The sequence below is a fragment of the Betta splendens genome, chromosome 9 (assembly GCF_900634795.4).
Source record: "Betta splendens chromosome 9, fBetSpl5.4, whole genome shotgun sequence".
In the NCBI taxonomy this organism is placed as follows: domain Eukaryota; kingdom Metazoa; phylum Chordata; class Actinopteri; order Anabantiformes; family Osphronemidae; genus Betta; species Betta splendens.
Window position 1 is genome coordinate 18,613,251 of NC_040889.2, and position 21,531 is coordinate 18,634,781.

The 21,531-nt window shown below is 45.2% G+C and overlaps 1 protein-coding gene and 1 long non-coding RNA gene across 5 annotated transcripts in view; one reads left to right on the plus strand and one right to left on the minus strand.

Annotated features, from left to right (window-relative positions):
* LOC114861947 (uncharacterized) overlaps positions 1 to 311 on the minus strand; it is a 3,939-nt gene extending 3,628 nt beyond the window's left edge. The window contains exon 1 of the long non-coding RNA XR_003786901.3: positions 173 to 311. This is a non-coding gene — a long non-coding RNA (uncharacterized LOC114861947). The remainder of the gene's footprint in view (positions 1 to 172) is intronic.
* The window catches only part of cemip2 (cell migration inducing hyaluronidase 2), a 19,355-nt gene extending 1,808 nt beyond the window's left edge, over positions 1 to 17,547 (plus strand). For 3 of the 4 annotated variants that reach the window (XM_029161705.3, XM_029161707.3, XM_029161706.3), the window contains exons 2-24: positions 284 to 626; positions 713 to 853; positions 956 to 1,523; positions 3,221 to 3,390; positions 4,089 to 4,280; positions 5,195 to 5,364; positions 6,132 to 6,344; positions 8,019 to 8,224; positions 9,185 to 9,254; positions 9,737 to 9,865; positions 10,598 to 10,686; positions 11,599 to 11,730; positions 12,051 to 12,086; positions 12,189 to 12,344; positions 13,175 to 13,352; positions 13,850 to 14,065; positions 14,148 to 14,359; positions 14,467 to 14,649; positions 14,733 to 14,952; positions 15,040 to 15,141; positions 15,250 to 15,395; positions 15,553 to 15,662; positions 15,746 to 17,547. In XM_029161705.3, coding sequence (XP_029017538.1) covers positions 284 to 626; positions 713 to 853; positions 956 to 1,523; positions 3,221 to 3,390; positions 4,089 to 4,280; positions 5,195 to 5,364; positions 6,132 to 6,344; positions 8,019 to 8,224; positions 9,185 to 9,254; positions 9,737 to 9,865; positions 10,598 to 10,686; positions 11,599 to 11,730; positions 12,051 to 12,086; positions 12,189 to 12,344; positions 13,175 to 13,352; positions 13,850 to 14,065; positions 14,148 to 14,359; positions 14,467 to 14,649; positions 14,733 to 14,952; positions 15,040 to 15,141; positions 15,250 to 15,395; positions 15,553 to 15,662; positions 15,746 to 15,954 — 4,191 coding nt within the window. In that variant the 3' untranslated portion in view covers positions 15,955 to 17,547. Of the gene's footprint in view, positions 1 to 98; positions 155 to 283; positions 627 to 712; positions 854 to 955; positions 1,524 to 3,220; positions 3,391 to 4,088; positions 4,281 to 5,194; positions 5,365 to 6,131; positions 6,345 to 8,018; positions 8,225 to 9,184; positions 9,255 to 9,736; positions 9,866 to 10,597; positions 10,687 to 11,598; positions 11,731 to 12,050; positions 12,087 to 12,188; positions 12,345 to 13,174; positions 13,353 to 13,849; positions 14,066 to 14,147; positions 14,360 to 14,466; positions 14,650 to 14,732; positions 14,953 to 15,039; positions 15,142 to 15,249; positions 15,396 to 15,552; positions 15,663 to 15,745 lie in introns of all 4 variants that reach the window. The other variant, XM_029161708.3, reaches the window with a different exon arrangement.
* Positions 17,548 to 21,531: the final 3,984 nt, after the last annotated feature.

Consider the following 21,531-nt stretch of genomic DNA (forward strand, 5'->3'; position numbering starts at 1 on the left):
GTGTGTGCGTGTGTGGTTCAAATCATTTTTGCTGAAAACACTCTGCAGATGAACCCACAGCTAATCCAGCGACAGTGATTTAAAATCATCCGTTTCAGACTCTCATGCACAATTGGATGTGACAGACATTGGGGAAAGTACTTTGAACTGAACAGTAAGTGGTTCCACACACCTTTTGAGGAACGCTCTCCGCGACCACATCATCTGCACCCGCGTTGTTGTTGCTGTACGTTTTGCTTCGTCCCTGTCTCACTCCAGATCCGTCTCCGTCGTTGCTTCACAGGCAGAAGACGCGCTCGCGATGCCGACCAGTGATGGCTCCGGCCACTACCCGGCGTTCGTGGCTCCGCCCCGCGGGACCCACCAGAGGTCCCCCGGCTACGTCCCGGGGCGGGTCGCTCCGGTGCGGAGGCCGCCGCCGACCAAAGCGCCGCCGCCTCCGCCGGCCAAGCCTCACGGACGGCCGCGGGCCCCGCACGCCGCGTCGATGGAGGCCCCGGGCCGACAGCGGCTCCAGATCCTCCAGCAGAGGCGCAACACGCTCATCTGCTGCGGCGTCTCCGCGGCCGCGTTCCTCCTCGCGCTCATCCTCGTCTTCAGCCTCGCGAGGCGACACGTGCTGGACGGTCGGTGACGCGCAGGCTGTTTCACAGCTTCCCTTCGCTATGCTGCGTCTGAGTGTAACGTTGGACGTCCCTGTCCGGTTTTGCAGAGAACTGTCCAGACCACAACCTGTCTCTCGCTAGCTGGAACCCAGGACACCGCCCGGAGGAGCCCGTCGTAGTGAAGAGGGGGCAGATGTTCCGACTGGAGTCCTCTGCCACATTCCAGTCTCTAACCATCCAGTCGGGAGGTGAGCACATCAAGGACTATATTAACCATAGCTTTGATGGAGAATGTGAAGCCCCTCAGTGTTTATCATCGCTCACCTTTTTTCCGCTGTGACCTCTCACAGGTCGGGTCGTCTTTGCAGACGATGCCGACGGCTCCCTGAACATCACCGTCCGAACGCATCACATCCTCATCGAAGGAGGCGGCGCGCTCCACATCGGCGGGCCCAGGTGCCGCTACCGCTCCCGCGCCACCGTCGCCCTGCTGGGCCGCTCCGACGCCGCGGCGCCGGCGCCCGTCCCCGGCCTGGGCCGCAAGTTCATCGGCGTGCGGGCCGGCGGCACGCTGGAGATGCACGGCGCCGAGCGGCTCTCCTGGACCCTGCTGACCCGCGGCGTCCCCGCCACCGGGCTCGCCGCGGGCGGCCACGCCTTCGAGCGCAACTTCTCGCGCGGCATCAACGTGCGCGTGGTGGACCAGGACACGTCGGAGGTGCTGCTGCGCGAGCGCTACGACACGCACGAGTCCCGCAACGACAGCCAGCGGCTCACGCGGCTGCTGCGCTCGCTGCCGCGCGGGCGCATCGTGGCGCTGGCCGTGGGCGACTCGGCCGTCAAGAACCTGATGAAGGAAACCAAGGAGGCTATTAGGGAGACGCTGGGCAGCAGCTACGTGGACCAGCTCCAGTTCAGGTACCCTCGCACCCTCGGTCCGGTTTAACGTATGCCAAAATGAAAACATATGCGTGTGGATAGTTGTCCTGATTTGCTGGATTTAATCGGTTTTCAAAGCACGAGACTGTAATGGTTGTTTGTGGCTCAGCTGCAGCCTGAATCGGTTCTTCCCGGTGTGTTAGCTGTGCAAGTCTTCACTGTGGACTGTTTGTCCGTGGTCTTTGGGGGCTGATGAAGGTTATGGTGTTTGTGTTTGACTAAAGCGAGGCCTCTCAGAGCCGCTGGAAGCCGCACTACTTAGAATGGTGGGTTCCATTCACTGGAAAGATCGTCTTTGATCCGTCTCCTCTTCATTTAGGACGTTGCCTTGAATTGTTCCTGTTCTTCTTCCTGTTTCCCCTGAGTTGGCGCTGTATCGAGCTCTGCCAGGAAAGGAAGCACGAGGGGGTAATTAGGCCAGAGAGTTTACTTCTAGCAAAATGTAGCAATTCAGATTTTATAAATCTATTATGTTTATTGGTTTTTGTTAAGTTCGGTTTCGAGTTCTGTCCTTAAGGCCAAAAGCTCTGTTTAAGCTCTCAATGTGAGTGCGTTGGATTATAGACCAATGCGACATATGATTTTTTTTTCTTGTTGTCGTTCGTTTTTTTTTAATGGAAAGTCTCAAATGCGACGTTTGACTCGTAGTTCTCGCAGCAGACACGTTTGATCCTCGCTTGGCTGAAGAGCCAAGTGCCGCGCCAGCTTCTCCGGTGTCGCGTTTCACCTCTGGAGGTGGGTGCCAAGGCAGCGCAGAGGTCTTTAAACAAATCCTCTCAAATCCACAGTGCAGTGCTTTAAACAGATCAAATGATAAAACCATGTGTGCGCGTATCACAGGTATCGCTGTGCAGTCTGGTCCTTCATGAGACGACATGCAGTTTATTGGTGCAGCAATAAATATTGAAATCACCTGGAGCACTTTTGAGGTCTTTTTCTTTTTTCAATCCTGAAACACGTGAAAACCTTTTGGGCACAATTTCCACATTGGGTCTGTAGCAAAATGCCTTATAACAGCTCTAGAGCTGAACGGGCTGTGAAGGTGTGTGGTTGAACCCTCTCTTTCCTGGCACAGATCACTATGAATGCTTGGGCTTCGTCCTTGTGCCTGTTGACGCCTCTGTTTAATGCATGTCTCTCAGGAGAGCGCTCACGCATTAAAGCACATTGACGTGTTTCACCTCTGGCCTTCACGCGTTTGCTTTTTCCGGTGGAACGCCGAGGTTGTTAAAATGCACGGTGAACCTCGAATTCGGAGTTTGGCAGAGGAAAAAACGAAGTATGGTCTCTAACTGTGGAGTCCGGTGTGATTCATCAAGTGCACGGTTACACCGGCATCGGCAGGAGCGTTCAAGTATAAACCGGTGTCTCCGAGGAGTCCTCAATAGGTTTTGTTGCAGATTCATCATTGAGTGTGAAATCCAAGGGTGAGTTTGGGAAATTGCCCCAGGACCCTTTTTCCTGTTTGGAGCTGATGAAGCAGTGTCTGAGGGAAAACAAGAAACTACTTCAGAGATTAGTTGCCTCCAGTTGTACAGTCAAGTAATCCCTTGACTGTACTGACACGTTTTAGTTTTCTGCTTCTCGACATTATATTTGATAAATACTTCACTGTTTTGGATGTCTGAGTTCACCTCTCCCTACTTTTTGTCTCCCGCTCCCTCTGGTGACTCCAGGCAGGCGTGGGCTTTGGTGTCGGTGGTGGGCGGCGGTAACGGGTCGTGCTCCGAAGAGGTGAGAGAGCACGAGAACCATGACACCGGGGGAAGAGCTCTGGCGAGGCGCAACTTCACCACCGTGGACGGGGTGGGCTTCTCCGTGACCGCCTACAGCGAGTGGAAAACCGGTGAGGGTCGGCGTCAAACAGGAAGCGCTCCAAACCGCGGCCGTTTGTGTTAGCGCTGCTCACTTTCACAACGACAGGGCCTCGGTTGGTGGAAGCTGTCCAGCTGTTCCCCTGCCATGTGGGGGCTGGAGGCTTCGGGGGGAATTAGAGCCACCACATGGCAGCTTTCACATCTATCATCGCCGCATGAAAGAGAAGTCTGTGCATGTGTGGGTGACAGTGTTTTTGTGGCCATGTCGTTGCAGTGAATACCAGGTGCTTAAGCATTAGCAGCCCTGCTACCCACGCTGTGTAGTTTAAAACACGCTTCTGCACTGACCCACTTTTTCTTTGGCTCCATCATGATTATGTTTGCCGAGGTTATGTTCTGTTTATGAATAATTATGTTTCTGCCCCCAGTGGAACAAGATTAATAACTGCTCTGAACATTGATTTGCTTTCCATTCTTTCTTTCTGTCTCTGAATCAAAGTGACCCTTCAGTGTATTGTATTGTCAATGACATATTGTTCTCTTGTTCTATTTGTTATTCCTCCTAATAAAGTAGTAGTATGATTTACAAGTTGCTCATACTATAGAGGCTGTAGTATTTGTCAACTTGCTCCTCTAGATCATGTCACCTTGTTTTTCAAATACAGGTGTATATATGGTAATGGAAGTTGAATATGGAAAGTGAAGTTATATTTCTTTCACCCTCCAGGTTTTCCTACCTCAGGCTTCCAGGTGGATGCTGTGGACCAGGTGGTGCTGAACCTGCAGCATGAAGTGCAGCAGACCTGGAAACCTGGGGATCGCATCGTCGTTGCCAGCACAGACTACTCCATGCATCAGGCTGAAGAGTTCACCCTTCTTCCCTGTCCTCACTGCACCAGCAGGCAGGTCAGAATACAAGGTGAGAGTGGGGCTACTGGATATTTAAAGACACAATAGATTTGAATTTGTCAGCTGAAAACTAAAATTATCGCACTGTGGATATGTCTCCTCTCTAGTTACTTGTAATCTGACCCTGGCCTAAGGGCGCCGGCATCATTATGAAGAGCACAATGTCTGAAATAGAATAGAAAATGTTATAGGAAGTAAAGTAAAGGCATCTTACACAGCTAGATTCTTCATTGCAGTGATTAGTTCAACCCAATGAGACTCACGTTCTCTTCTGTTAGAGTAAAGGTTATTGTAGAGGGGCTTGTTTGAGTACCCCGGGGACTGTGTGGCCTTGAATACATCACCTCTGTTTCATGCCAGTCTTACATAAGTTTATGGTTTTTCTTTACCAAATCTGTATTTGGTCCCTAGACAGATATATTTCCTGATCTCATTTCTGTGTTGTGTTTACACCCTTCCTGAACAGAAGGGTGTGTTGGTGTGTGCGTGTGCCTAGTACTTGTGTTGCTGCTGTAAGGAAGGGCTGAGCAACTAACACTGGCAGCTGCAGCCTTTTGCTAATGGTACTTTCCCAATTGATAACTCATCTATATTTGACTGAGTTAGACGTGCTTCTGCGGTTGACACTGTCTTGTTTCAAGTTACCACCCACATTTTTTAATATCTTATTTTGAGCTTATATTTGATGTGAGGAGCTTGTGCTAATTCGGAACAGTCAAACACTAGTCTCAATCCAACGAGTGTTGTTATGGTATTTAATAAAACTCAGTGGTTTTCCTTCACAGTTTGATTTTCTTTTTCTGCTGTTTTATTCCATACAAAATAATGTGCTTGTTTATTATTTGTGTCAGATTTATCATGAAAATTTCTGCATAGTTGTGATTGTATCACTCAATCAAGACTTCCTCTGTTTGTGCTGCCCAGGGAAGCCTCAGTATAACCACGTTGGAGAGATCATCGATGGAGTTGACATGCGCGCTGAAGTGGCTCTGCTCTCCAGAAACATCCTCATCCATGGAGAAATGGAGAAGTCCTGCTATGGGAACAACTTGTGTCAGTTTTTCAGCCATGACACCTTTGGAGGCCACATCAAGGTGGCTTTCCTCTTCATTTTCAGTCTTGGCTGATATTTCCTGCTGTGTTTCTCTGTTTAATGTATGCGAAGCCCATTGGTGCCAAAGAAACAACACCTACAATGAAACAATAATACACATTTATGTGATTTACAGCTCTGCTCCTGTCATACATTTGTCACACTATGCACAGTATGTATAGAAAGTTCTGCTACACTATGCTGTGCAGAAAGGGGGGGGGGGCAGTGAGAAGAAGCTGGTCACAAAGTAGTGTGAGTTACAGTGAGTTGGAGGAATTGGCCAATATGGTTTTTAACAACAACCAGATTGTTTGGATTATGCCTTGCCCGCAAACAGACCTCCAACAGTGCACTGTAAAGCATATTTGTATTGAATATTATTTTCTTGGATGTTCATGTTTGACTGTAATTGCTCCCTAGTCCATTTATGTTTTTGCCATTTGTGCCTCAGCAGAATAAATCACATCTCTTATTCATAAGGGGGAACATCAGTGGATTTGGAATAGTTTGTGTCACTGGAGCACGGTGCCAACACAGCTATGCTCTATATCCCGTGGGATCATAGACAAATGCAGGGACTCATGCTGGATGTAAACCTTTAATTGGGAAAAAGTGGGTTTACAGTTACCCTACTTTTGTGGCCTAATATGAACCTTGTGTTGTGCTGCAGTGTATGATATTCAACTGTTCATGTTTGATCTGTTTTCTACTATTTTGTAACTTATCCTAAACTGTGGCTTTTTCCTTTTCTGTCTCCAACAACCTCAGATCCTTGGAAACTTCTCGTCAGTGCATCTGTCTCACGTGGAGCTGAAGAACATGGGTCAGCAAGCAGTGATGGGAGCCTACCCTGTGCATTTTCACTTGTGCGGGGATGTTGACCAGAAGGGAGGCTACCAGGAGCCCACCTACGTGGATGGGCTGTCCATACACCACTCGTTCTCACGCTGTCTCACCGTCCACGCCACCAACGGGCTGATGGTAAGCAACGTGTGTGTGGGTTTGTTGATCAAGTCTGCAGCGTGTACAAGAATCGAGGAATTCTCCGTTCTAAAATGATTTGTCCAGCTGCTTCTCAGCTGACTGATGTTTTTACATGAAGCGCTTGGTTGAATAAGTAAAGTCACATGGCACATGTGTTTAATTACAGCAACTGTGAAATCCCAATGTCTTTGTGCTCCCTCTTGACGTCAAGCAATGCTGAGTTCATTCTAAAGGTTACTCTTTGTCCCGCAGGCCATTGTGGATTTAAGCTGCAGCCAGGAAATGGAAGTTAGGTTTTGGATAACATCGGTTGACTCTGCAGGTTTCCCAGTTTCCCTTTTGGCAGAAAAACAAATGTGGATAGTTTTGTTCTGCATGTTCTGGAACAGCAAGGCAGATCCATGCTGTACACTGAAGACATGCGAGATACGAAAGAACGTAAAATACGTTGACCAGCATAGCACTTATTAGGTCGGACCACGCGATTAGCAGGTGTTTAAACAATAAACAGCTTTAAATGAATAATTCTGATTTTCGCCTTCAGTTTCACCTGTGAAGGCTGCTGTGTTAAATATCACTGAACGAACATGAAGACCAGAGAAGGCTCTTTTATAGAAGACCAAACTAATTCCGATTCTGGGGAAAGAGGGAAAAACAAACAGAGGGATTGCACAAACATTGGGCACGGCCAATACAGTTTGGAATGTCATTAAAATAAGGAGGAACCAACGGTGAATGGAGCAACACACACAGACCAGGCTGGCCAAACGTAAGAGCAGATGACAGAAGTATTGTAGGAGAAGCCTAAAGCACCAGTGAGTGATACCGCTGACAAGCTGCACACTGCAGGGCTGATGGTGCTGAAGAATCCTTTATGATCCAGAGGCCAGAAAAAACATTATCAGCAGGAAGAACTGGAAGCATGTTGGGAGCTTAGAGATAAGTCAGCAATGTTCTGGAATCAGGCTTTTTGGACTGAAACAAAAAATAAACTCTAAAATCATGGGAAGCATCCTCCTGATCCAAACCATGCAAACTCCTCTATGAAGCTATGAAGCACGACACTTCAACAGGGAGTAACGATGGAGGTTTTAAACTGGCCAAGTCAATAACCCGACCCGAATCCACCTGCAACCAATGAAAAGAGAAACATCCCAAAAAAACGACTACTAAAGAACAAAAGAACAAACCATCAGTAATCTGTCAGTACTTTGATTTTCTGTTCTATGTTGGTTAACAAGTGCAAATACCAGACAAACAGCAAAACCTGAATACAAATAGTTTGTGTTCTCTGCTAAACTTTCTTCAGTGGACATTAAAACCCAAATGAGGTGGCGTGGGAGGGATGTGGTTTCACGTGTGCTGAATAAAAATCAGTCTTAGTAGGGATTTCCTTGAGGGCTTTCAAATATGTAAGGCAACAGGAGCGTGCGGTATTTTCTAGTGGGTGCTGAGTGATTTCTAGACTAACGTATGTTCTGGGCCTCTTGTTTACCAGGATTTGCTGCATGTTTCCATTAGTTGTGAACCACCTACCTTCTTCCTTTCACTAGAGGAAATATGAGATTTAGAGTTGCACACAAACTCTAATGCAGTGAAAGTCCTCGTGGACCTTCTGTGCTCGTTCTGATTCTTTTTTTGTTTTTGTCTTGTTCCTCTCTTTTGATCCAGGTGAAGAATACTATAGGTTATAACACCTTGGGTCACTGTTTTTTCCTCGAGGATGGGATTGAGCAGCGGAACACTTTCTACCACAACCTTGGCTTGCTCACTCAGCCTGGAACGCTGCTGCCCACTGACCGCAATGAGACCTTTTGCACCAGCATTAAGGACAAGGTCTACAAGGACTACACCCCGTCACCTAGCACAGACTGCAAGTAAGAAGTCCGAATGTAGCACAGGCTGATAATAGACATGAGTTACTCATTGCCAAGAAAAGGCCTGTCAACAGTTAAAAGAGGGCTGGTAAACAGCCACTGCAGGTTGGTAACACAGACCTGTCGCTGTGTAAAAATCACAATTCACAGATTTATCCAACATTATTGTTTAGTTTAGTCAGTTTATTTACTTACTAAATTAGAGCAGAGCTGAGCAATTTCCACTGTGACAAAACTACCACCAGGGTGTTCATGTAGAGGTCCATGTTCATTCACTGTACTGAAGAAAGGGCTGCTTGTCCGCTTCAAATACCTAATTCATCAATCATCAGCAGCTGTAATTTAAAATCCATCTGGTCCAAGTCTAACAATAATCATATTGGACAGATACGGATAATAGCGGGGACAGTAGAACGCCACATGCCAAACCCTGAGAGCTGCTAAAGTGGCTGGACATGTAGAGAGTCATACTGTACACGTGGAAAGAGAGAAAGTCATGTTTTTATCATTTCCTAATGTGTCCAAGTAGGAGGATATCTGACTCAGCTGTCAGGAATAGGGCGAACATAGTTTGTGAAAGGCCAGCATCTTCATGCACACACCACAGACATACTGTAGTTAGTAATGGTGTGTGAACCAGATATAGGCAGGAAGGTTTTATCAATGCAAAAACAACCTCTCCTCTCCACGGGATGTTTTTATGTTACAGCAGGGAAGAGAAAAAGGCCTCTGTAGGTGATGCCATGTTTGGATGGGGTTCAGTTTGTGAGTGTTGGCAGACCTGAGCCCGTCCATGCTTTATGTTGGAGAGCTGGATTATTGGGTCAATTGTAAATAGAAAGCTTTGATCTGTGCTCTCTGTTGGTCAGTGTCTCTAATATACAAGGTCCTGACTTTTTAATATCACTTTTGTAAACCTGTGTGTCTTTGTCCTTGTGTGCGGTGGGGGGTGTATTTTAGGGCAGTCTCAACATTCTGGATCGCCAACCCAAACAACAACCTCATCAGCAATGCAGCTGCAGGTTCTCAGGTAATAATGTCAGAGTTACATAAGACATTTTTGTGTGGTCCTGAACTTGACTTAATAAAATTTGATATTTTCATGCTCATACCAAAGTGATCCATCAATAAAATGGGATTTTCCAGCCCCTAGTGTTTGATAGGGGCTGCAATAACAGAGAGGTTTATAAGATATGAGAGCAGACAAGTGTGCGTCATCCCACTGCCTTCTCATTTTGGTATAACAGTCTGGATGTCCACAGGGAAGGGTTGTGCAGTTTAATACTTGTGGCTTATGTGTGATATTCAAGTTTTCTGTCTGAAGGAGCAAGTGGGGTCATGATAAATCCCACACATGTTTGCTCCTTGTTTGTGAGACATAATGAAAATAGTTTAAAACTCTAGCTTCAAAAAACCTTTATATGGATGATAAACATAATAAGATTCTTGGCTGTCCATCTCTAATATAGACGCGTTTTCTCACCGTATTTTCCTGCTCCTGCTTTTTTCTAGGATGCCGGCATATGGTTTATTTTCCACAGCTCCTCCACCGGTGACTCTCACGGTCTGATACCAGAGACCAAGGCAGAGCTTACGCCACTGGGGATTTTTTACAATAACCGTGTCCACTCCAACTTTAAGGTATCATCAGTGACTAAAGCAAATGGGTTTGCGCTTTATTCACCATATACACATAGGCATATATACACGTGGTAAAGTGCTCAAAGCTGCTCCCAGAACTTTATGTATATTGTATTACTATAGTCTGTAAAGTTAGTTTATGCATGTGACTCTGCATAACTACTTGGTTCCTGCTAAAAAAGGACACACACACACACACACACACACACACACACAGTGCATAATAGTGCTCCGTTGTGTAATGACACAAGCACAGGCAGGTGAACTGTAAGTTCTTTGTCCAGTCTGACCACAGCGGTCTCTCTTGTGCAGGAAGGAGCCCTGAGGTTTAAGACTATACGTTGCTTATACAACGAGAGCACCTCAGAGCACAGGTTTCCATATACACCAGAGACATGTATACACATGCACAGTCATATTAAATTTTTCCGCTAATTTATTTTCATCTTAGTTTATAAACATATAAATAACTCCATATGTTGTGAAGTATAAATATGCATTACATGTCATATATATTATGAAGTATTCAGAAATATTATGTCTGGGTTTTATCTACACCTGAGATTTAACTTTAGTGCATTTCTTCCTGCCTCAGGGTCACTGCTTTAACATATGATAGTGGCCGTGTTTCAACAGAAATGATTTGAATGATTTTGAATTTTATCTTGAATCCTTGTTCATAGTTTTACTAACCTTCAGTTTCTAATTGTTTCCATACTTTCATTCTTCTAGGCAGGACTGTTTATTGATAAGAGAGTGAAGACCACTAATGCAAGTGCTGCTGACCCCCGGGAATATCTGTGCCTAGATAACGGTGCCAGGTAGGGGGGGGTTATCATTTTCATCATAGCATACAGTTACAGTGTATAAATATTCAGGTATTTGTGGTTTGTTAATATGTATTTTTTAACGCCACAGTTGATTCATTGCTTTCTTCCATATGTCTATGGACTGGGATAGATAGATGCCCAGACCTTAAGTCTGTCACATGTTTTATTGGAAGGTTTGTCAGGTTTGTGTTGACAGAGAAAACAAGGCATTACAGATGGAGTTTCCACTCTGCAGCTCCCTACCCAAATACTGCCCTCATCTAGACGGAAAAGAAAATCTGTGTCGACTGCGACTGCTGGCCACGTTCTGAGTGTCTGTGTGTACAGAGTGGATGGGGGAGGACTTTAAATGCTAGCATGTGCAGTGTGTAGTTCTTGGATTTTTCTAGGATTTTAAATATTGATGTTTTCCGGATAATAATGGCCTCTTATTTATTTGGACTTTTAATGTTTAATCGTCCCTCATGCAGGGTATTTAAACAAACACATGTGAAATATCTCTAAGATTTTTAATCTGAGTCCTGGTCTGAAGAGCCTTCATTATAAGATCATGGTCTGAGTGTTGCTCTGATACAAAGATATTTCATAATCTAAAAGCACATGCTATAAAACCTTTCCTTTAGTGTTTTATACTGACTTGTGCAATTTTGCATGGCTACTTGTAGTATGCGTTGTGGGAGGCCATGAGCATTGACATCTTCAGTCTCGAGAGAGCAGCACCAGAACCTTTCACCGTTCACAACCTTACAAAATGAGCATTTGCAAGTTCTTCCCTGACTTCCACATGTGCAGTGCATTTAAAGGACTAATGACACTGTAGGGTCAAAATTTGGAAAATATAGTGAATGAAAAGTACAAAGACATTACTAGACAACGCTGGATGTGTTTTTCATGCGGTTGCAGATTCCGGCCGCACCGGAATGCTGACCCCAGCCGTCCGCGGGTGGCTGCAGTCATTGACACACTGGTCTCCTTTAAGAACAACGACCTGGGAGCATGGATACGGGGTGGTGACATCATCATTAAGAACTCTGCGTAAGATGCACCACACATCGGGATGTGATTATTGTTGGGCCATGATAAATTAGGACTGGAATGTTCCTAATGTAATTTAAACATGAAACATAATTCATGCTGACAGTAAGATGCCATCCGACAAAACATTGTGATTTGATGATATCATTCACTGTAATAAATTGCTGTTATAGCAAGCAATTATAATGGAGGGATGACATATTTAAGTGTATTATCACATTATCAGATGGCTGATAATGAATTAAATTCTTTAGTACTGAATCAGTAGCTTGATAGTAGCATGAACCTTAGAACTAACACAGTCTTTGTTTTTTTTCCAGCTTTGCAGACAATGGAGTTGGCTTGTCCTTTGCCAGGTGAGAACATTTAAGCCACTGTTCTCATATCGTTCACATCATCATGTTTTTTTGTATGTATAATATTTTAACTGTACGCTGCTATCGCTGTCCTGTTACCAGTGATGGTAGTTATCCTAAGGATGAAGGCTCCAGTCAGGAAGTGACACAGTCACTGTTTGTTGGTGAAAGTCAAAACAGAGGGAATAATGGAGGGCTGAATAAGTACTGGGGTCAAGGAGGAGCTGATGGAAAGATGAGGACCCTGCCTAGAAACAGGTGAGGTGAGGGCAAACAGGGGCAATGGGAGGATAGATGACTTAGAGCCTGAGGGTGCAGTCCTTTCTATAAAGGAGTCCTCAAACGAACACAAATATGAAGTAGATTTTGTTTGGGCTGACTTCCTTCCAGTGATATATGAGGCAACAAATGACGCAAGCTGTGATAGAACCGTATTAGTCATTGTCAGCTCTAGAGAAAAAGGAAGTTTATGTTCTCACATCTTTGACACATCACATGACACATAATAAAATGATAACAGACTACTATTTGTTCATGGCTTTAAGCAGACTGACATTATGAACAGGTTTATAAAGTCTCTTCTCATTGTAACACCACGTTGGGCTCAGTGGACAATTCTAATGAGAACACAGTTATGAGAATTATGTTTCCTCAGGGCCGTCTTATAGAATTACGGTTAGGTGTTATTTCAGAGGAACTTACATAACAGAATGACATAAGCAAGAATGTCAACCACTGCAGCTGTGTTGTTTTTTTTCCACAAGAACTTTGTAATTTATGAATTTATGGGCTGTTTAACCAGTGTGAACAACACTGAAACCATTTTACAGGCTTCCTGACCACACGGGTAATGTCTGACTCAGTTAGTTTGTCTGTCACCATCGTGATTACTACCAGACAGCACAGACATTGATATAGTTTAATAAGTTTTAAATGTCCCACTGACAAAATGCAAGTTCAAGGTTTGCCTATTATGACCAAGCATTGGTTGCCTTTTGTGATCTAGACTCTCTCCTAAACACCTGCACTATCAACGTCATCCGAGGTCAGATAAAACCGACAATAACTGTGCTCCCTCATCACTGTAGGACATTCCCAATCCGAGGTTTCCAGATCTACGATGGTCCAGTGCGGCTCACGCAGAGCACATTTCGCCACTTTACCCCGACCGCAGAGCGCTACACCAGTGCAGTGGGGTTCAGCCTGAAGAACACCTGGCAGCTCACCCCACGAAACAACCTGTCGCAGCTCACCTTTCACCCCACCGTGAGTAAACATCTGGGCTTTGGAAGAATTTATTTGAGACGTAACCAACATAAATAAATGCTTTGGTTAAGGTCACATTAGAGTGAGTGAATGTTTTCTCAGTCATCATCTGTTTGTCTGTGGACCATTCAGCATTGACACGTTTTCTCTAGCTCTCCTGATTTGCCCAACCTTGTGGTACAGAGGTTGTGTCTGTTTTCTTTTTGGCGGTTTATTCCTGTTTGTCCCTCACCCCGATACCCGTCCCCAAGACGAAGCTAAAGAAATGAATGATTTTAACAGGTTTAAATCACTGCTGCCCTCTTGTGATGGTACAGAACAGTGCTCCCACTGCACACGCTATGCATCGCTTTGTTGGTTTTACTGTGTACTGCACTGGCTGAATATGACAACAAGTTAAACTTAAAGTTCGAGGAACTTTACAAATCCATTTATAGTGGGTAACAAAAACAAGACTAGCTTGAATTCACTGGGCTCCTTACCAATAACTTCTTCAGGTGGGTCTGCGGGCGTTCTTCGGCCAGGCTGGGCAGTGGTTTGACGATAACGACCTGGACGGAGACAAAAACTCCATCTTTCATGATGTCGACGGCTCAGTGACAGGCTACAGAGACACCTACGTTGGCAGAGCGGACAACTACCTGATCCAACATCCCGGATGTTCCAACGTGTCCCAGTGGAATGGTGTCATCTGCAGTGGCCGCTATTCTCAGGTTAGACCCTTTTTATTTGCTGTTCTGTCCTTTCATTGTAAAGATTTGGCCTTGCTTTACACGACATGCCCTTCAATTTCAGGTGTACATCCAGACGCAGGGCACGCCCAATCTAGCTTTATCCATCAGCAGAGATGAATACCCTGACGCTCCGCTAGTACTGAGGGGGATCAACAGCCAGACAGCGCTGTCTAAGCAATATCAGCCCATTCTTATGATGAGCAAGAGCTATACTTTGCACTGGAGTGGACCTGCTCCCAGAGAAGTGGTCCTCTCTCTCATCAACTTTGAAAAGTGAGTGAGTAAAATGGGTCAGCAGTGTGTGATGCAGCATTTGTTGTTGCTCCAGTGAGCCTTGGGGTGAAGTGTGTGGTGTAATATCTTTTTTTTGTGTCACTCAGAGATGACTGGGTTCTAGTGGGAATCTGTTACCCATCAGACACCACCTTTCAGATCATGTCCGACATCAACGATAGGCAAAGCAACACCTTTGATGACATCACAGACTATGGCACTGTGTCATCCCTCTCAGAGTTGGAGAAGAGGCCAGTGGAACGAAAGTACTTCTTTGATCAAACTGTTGGGTGAGAGAACCAGGTCCAGTCCCTACGGTTTTCACTGTAGGTGTAGTTTTACCTTGCTTATGAAACTATTTCTCCTCACGCAGCTTGTTGTGGCTCTACCTTCGGGCTCGTCATGGCCGCGACGGTCACAGCTACTGTTCAGTAAAAGGCTGTGAAAGAGTCAAAATCACGGCCACTACATCCGCTAAACAAACCTGTAACTGTACAGCCAAAGCCTACCCCAAGTACTCAAAGACCCCTTCCCTCGTGGTGCCCATGCCACCGCTGGACAGTCGCCCCTGCAAAGGCTGCGGTGCCAAACAGGTTGGGCTTGCTACATTTACAGTGACTTCCTTTAAGTAACCTACAACAAACGCCATCATTCCTGACCTGATTGTGTGTCTTCCTCAGCTTGTGTTTAGCAGTGAACCATGGACCTCCTACCTCCAGACCCAAGTCAAGTCTCTCAGCAGCAAAGAGCAGCAGAGAGGAGATGACAGCTCCTTTATCACTGTGAGCATGATTGTCCTCAAATGCACAAACCTCTTCAAATGTCATATTATCCCTATAACGAAACTAATGAATCAGTTTATTCAACCAATTTGTCCTCTCCCCTATAAGGTGAATGAGGTGACCATGCCCTTGTCTACGCCTGGGTATTTATTGGTTTCAGTGGATGCCTGCTCGGGAAATGTCACAGAGAAAAAAATATTTCCCAAAGTGGATGCGAAGATGAAACAATACCTAATAAGTGGGATACCGAAGAGGTGAGCCAGGAAAAATATGATAATAATGCTCACACCCTGAAATTGACATTTATGATAAGGGCATTTACTGCAGATTGTAATTATATATAACAGAGCGCTATAACTCTGGTATAATAAAAATATTTCATTGCTCAGTTGGTGGTTTTCTTTTTTTCAGGTCAATAGTGCTCATGGCAACACGTGGTCAACTAAAAGATCTGACTGATGTAGCACCATATCTGGACACCGTGTTTGGTTTGGCCAAAACTGCTGATCTGCACAGTAAAGGTTAGAGATGCGCTCACTGGATTTGTTGTGTCCTGAGGCGTTTTCCTCCTAATGTGCACTCTTATTGCTGCCTCTCGCCACAGAATGCCTGGCACTTTGGGGGTTCCGCAGAACGAACGATGGGGCTCATGCGCCTCCCTCGTGGGTTTCCCTTCGAACCGGACAGGGGGATGACTTCCCGGGACTGCAGGAGCGATACCTTCCTCTCTGTTTGGAGACGTACGGATGTAAACCTGCCGCGGGTCAAACGCGCAGAGACCTGGAGCTGCTCAAAAAAGCCACAGGACTTTAATGACCAATGTGAACTACCAAAAGATACACAAACACACACAGCCAGGTGATAAATGTGAGCTGCTGACCCTCTAATTTATTTGCAATAGCAAAGATGTTGGCCTATGTTTAGTGAAAAGAAGGTTTATCGTGACCGGGACGGGTTTTATTTGTGACTTTGTTTGTGTGTGCATGTGTAAGAATGCCTTGGGGTCATTGAGTCAATGCACTTTCCTTTTAAAACACAACCTGCCTTATCTGCCAAAGAGGTCAGATGGAACTTCTGCAACACTGTAGCTCAGTTGTTTATGAGGAAAAAGAGCAAAAAACAAGCCAAAGCAACTTTAACATCTTTATATCATTAATATTATTTATGATGCGTTAAAGGAAAACAATGAATTGGATTAAGTCTGAAAACAAAACACAACTACACACAAGAGGAGTTTATGAAATAATTACATTTCATATTAAAATTGCATTGCATTGAAAAGAAGAATGATTAGAACTGAAAATCAAATGAGAATCATTAAATGTTCTCAGGTCAAAAGGAAATGATGAAAATCAAGTAAATGGCAAGGTTAAGTTAAAAATAATGTCAGTTTAATATTAAACCGTGCATTAGATGTTTTATACAAAACATTGTATAAGCAACCATACCAAGCCATATCACAACAATCCAGTGCTCTGGGTCATTACTTTCTCTTGACCAACACTGTGATGACTGGAAGCCGTGACCTGATCATCGAGCAGCTCTACAACTACAGACTCAAGCGCCTTTTTTGGATCCTTGCGTGGTCTTACTGGATGTTTTATAGCACGTTTATTTATCTTTTCACAGTGATGCTAAGAGATAAATCTGATCTGTTGGCCACGTGCAGCACAGACATACAGCAAACAGATGTTTTCCTTTTGGTTTTTCTTTGTATTGGGTTGAATGTTTTGCCCTTTATCTGCCTCATTGGTGATCTTTTTGTTTTCAGTATTGCCAAAACCATGTTAATATTGTTGATGGACATTATGACAGTATGAAGTCTTGACTATGCAACATGCTCACAGATCATAGCAGTTGTAACGTTTAGCCTTTACAGCAAAGAATCTTTCAAAGGGTGTTTGGACGCGAGCAGGGCTCCCCCACTGAGGAATGGTACAGAAAGTACCTGTGTGTGTGTGTGTGTGTGTGTGTGTGTGTGTGTGTGTGTGTGTGTGTGTGTGTGTGTGTGTGTGTGTGTGTGTGTGTGTGTGTGTGTGTGTGTGTGTGTGTGTGTGTGTGTGTGTGTGTGTGTGTGTGTGTGTGTGTGTGTGTGTGTGTGTGTGTGTGTGTGTGTGTGTGTGTGTGTGTGAGAGACCAGAAAGGACACACACTTTGTTGCCTTTTAACCACTCTACTGTTAAAAAGCAAAAAGAAACGAGAGGTTTTTCCATCGATTGTTTTTTGCCTATTGTTGCTTTGAAGCTGCACAACCAGAGATGAGGTGAGCTTTGTAAATGGGAAGGTGTGACTTACTGGTTAAGTTAAACTCTATGTGTAATGGCAAAATTTAGCAACTTCTTTCAACATTGGAATTTGGCATTTCTTATAAAAGTTGAATTAATAAACCTTTTTGATGAAACCACATCATATTTTTAAATATATATGCTTACTGGAATCGTAATTGAATCGTCACATTTCTGGCAACTTCAACCTAAAAACTTACAAATAACAAAGATGAAGGTGTCTTTGCATTAATTCATTTTCTTTTTATTTAGTCACGGTTTTGCACCAGATATACAACGTCACCACTGGAGGGCAGCCCAGCTTTGTTCAGCAAATACCTGCCTCCATTGAAATTCCTCTATAGGCACATGAATATATAATCCAATAAAAGTCAATCAATTGTTTCCAAGTAACGATAAAGACTGTGAAGGATTTATTTTTTGAATAATGTTCTGTAAATCTTATATTCAGTTTCTGTAGGTAAAATAGTACTATTTTTAAGTACTAGAAAAGCACCACCAGGCCTGGATAAAGACATTGCTTTGTCTTTTTTCACTTCTATCGACGAAGGAAGTGACACAAAAAAATACAGTGATCTTAACGACCTGGTCACATTTGACATCTTCTACCAGGCAAGTGTTCAATAAAGATATATGGCAGGATGGAGCAGCAGCTGCTTTTACTTTGATAAATTATGCATGGAAGACGAGTGACAGTAGGAAAATTACAAATTTATCGCGCGGTAAAGGTGTCTTGTTCCAAAACAGAGAAGTTCATAGACTCGCGGAGCTGTCTCGTTAAAATTTAACACACACGTCGGTGGCGCGTGCTGCTCGCGGTTTGTTTGCGCGAGCAGCTTCTTGACGAGAAAAAGATATAAAAGCTGTCGCAGCCTGAAGAAACATGGTGCGTCTCTAACGGACCACGGCCCAACATATGGCGCCGACAGCGAATTGACTTGTCCATAAAATGCTCAGTGACCATGAAGACTGAGTGCTCCCACACACTTCACACCATTGCGGGGACGGAGGAATGAGCAGTGGCAGATTGGTGCGACACACTTTGCGGGCTAAACGACGCGCGCGAGGACGCCAGCTCGCGCCGGCGCCAAAAATGCGCCGATGACGGAGTCGAAGCGCAGCTGTGACATAAAACGTCGCCGTCGCTGCCCTCGATGGCCTGGACTCGATCCTTCACGCGCATTTAGCGCCTTTATAGGGTGAAATTGTGTTTCTGAAGCCTTGGCAATCGCGCGCCAGTGTTCTATGCATGAACCGTGCGTTATTCATGGATGGGTTTTAATTATGTAACACTCGGGCTTTTGAACTGTGCAAATACAATTAGAGAAATGTCAAGGCTAAAAATATGACACCAGAGACACGTGTGGGTGTTAGCCTTAAGTGTTAGGCTGCGTGTTATTTTCACCAGGAGGGTTTAGGGTTTAGTGTGGATACACACGCGACTCTGTGACACGTCGGCAGCGTCGTCTCGGTTTTTTCTGTGTGTTTTTCTAGTTTTAAATAAACAATCGGGCAAGTGCTCCCGCTCGGTCGAAGCTCCTGAAAGAGAAGGCTGAGACACAGAAGTAGTGAAAAACAAAAACAAATCTGTCGCACAGAGGCAGAGAGTGGGAGTGAAGACAGACCGTGCAGTTAAAAAGGTTTAACGTCTTAAGGATCAGCGGGTTCAGTATCACATAGAACAATAATGAATGCAGTCATTCAATCTGTGTTGAGACGTGATATGAAAATAACTTCACCCAAACGTTTGTGAAGTGAGAGATGAATGTGACATTTCCAGAATATGAGCTGTACAAATGTGACTGTAGCTGCTATAGTGAAGCTAAAACTGCTCTGTTTCATTGTATTAACCAATTAATCTCCCCTATCAATTAAAACAGAACCGTAATTAAATTCAGATCTCGCTGTGGCTCCTCACACCAGACATTTTTTGGAGCTCTAAAATGTGTATTGCATGGATATCAGTATGTCAGATTCCTATTTTTAGACTTAGGTGTTTTAACGTGGGGTCAGTTATTGGTCAGAAAATGCCCATTCCATGTCCTCCATGTAATTGAACCTCCTGCCTGCCTCAGATTAGTGGATTACTAGTAAGTGCATACTGGCATAGAAACGGTATGTGCGTGCGCAGCAGCAGCAGCACATAATGACTGGCTGAGTCCACGCAGGAGCTTTATGGGGTAACGTTGTAGTACACTGAAGGTAAGTCTATCTGGATTCCCCAACGTGGAACAACATATGATTTTTTAATCTCAACATTCATTCGGTTCAGCGGTTCCAGCTGACTCCCCGCTGACGCTCGGTGATGGTGGTTATGAATAATTAAGCAACTCAGACAGCCGTGTAGGGGTCCGTTTCCATGGCAACCCCTCTCCCCGTGTCCTCGCTGCCCCGAGGAGTAATGTAAATCTGCTGTCTGCTTAATGTCACAGTAACTACAGCGAGGTGACACACACGACGACACACAGGCTGGAGTCGCTGGGCGCTTCCCACTAAGTGCGGCCGTGGTCTCTTCTTCGATGGTCGACCGCGTCAGACTGCGTGCGCTGCACAGGCAGCGACGTGGACGCTGAGCGCAGCACAGCGATGGGTGGAATCGCTTTAAGGTCAGGCAGAATGTGTTAATGATGTCCATAATCTTCTCTGTCAATATGTTGACACAGCTATGCTTCAGAGGGCGGTGCTCCCTCCACACGCAGACAAGACGCTCCGCTCCACCATCACATACTCAGACACAGTCAATTACCCTTTCACATCCAATGGTTCATCACTTCTGCAGCCCATTAGCCAGTAAATTAACCTTATCTACCTGTAGATGAGGACGTATGGTGGTGATGGTTTTAGCTTGGCCCCCGGTCGGAGCTGTTATTAGAAAATATGCCCCGGATTTTCCACGCAGCGTGAAGCAGGTTAGTCAGACCCGGAGAAATGCAATAAAAAGGGATTATTCATTGTCAAGAGTGCCTTTTCTCCGTTTTAATCACCCAGTCAAATTAATGTGACGACACGCCGCTTTTTTGGGGGGGGCTCGTGAGATATTTAAATGCTAAGACCCAGCGTGGGGTTTCTAAAGCCAAACTTCCAGGGAGTCTCTGCAGATTTGTGCAGTGTTTCAACGCGGCAATATTAATTTAGAGCGCGGCGATGAAAAGGCTCCGTGTGTAACAAACATTAAAAGCTTGCTTTCATTTAGTCTGGAGAAATGTTAATTTGTTCAGCTTTAAAGGGTCCTTCTGAAGGTTGTTACGGCTTAAATGTGTTCCCTTTCAACACAGCATCTGCAGACTGGCGCCGCGCTCGAGGAATTCGTGGCGTCCGCGCGTCGGTTTAACGACACGCGGACGCCAACACGCTCATAGACACATAAGGCCGTTGTGTTTCCATCGGCGTTGATGACGACCGCGGAGAACGTGCCGCTCACCAGCAGCCGATCCAGATGCCGCCGGCTTCAGTCTCCAAGCAAACCAACGCTCGCCGTGAAGCCATCGCCCGTCGGGACGAATCCAGTTGAGACATGACGTCAGGCCGCCGACCCGAAGCAATCAAACGGCACCAGATTTGCCTGTAGCAGACCACACATCAGAACCTGTTGCTCCTCTATGGGTTCTGTGAAACATCATCGGGCCTGAGCTAAAAAAACAGTATAGCTTGTTAATTATGAGCAGTGTTTTGTGTTCCAGATGGTGAGAACCTAGTGTTTATCCCTTGTTAATATTCTCCGCCTTTAAATTGATTGCCCTCAGTCACGTGCTGTATGAAACCCTAAACAATGCAAGGGCATCAATATGAGACTATACTGGCTGAGTTTTTTTTTTTTGTTTGTTTTGTCACTCACTTAAACTTTTCTGCAGTTTCTACGCGTGGTTAGAAAAGTTCCCCACTGCTGCGCGATCAGCACCTTTTCCCACGTTCTTTGTTGTGTTAATGAGACAACCAGTAGCTGCGCACGTAAACTGCAACGAACACGCTCCTAATGCAGCCTCCCTCCTCCGCCGCCTCCCCCTCGTGACCCTGCGCCCTCGTGCGCAATTATTCCCTCTCCGGTGTTTGTAATGACACGTTTGCTGAAGAGCACCGCCCCCTCGCCGCTCCTCCGTCAGGTAAT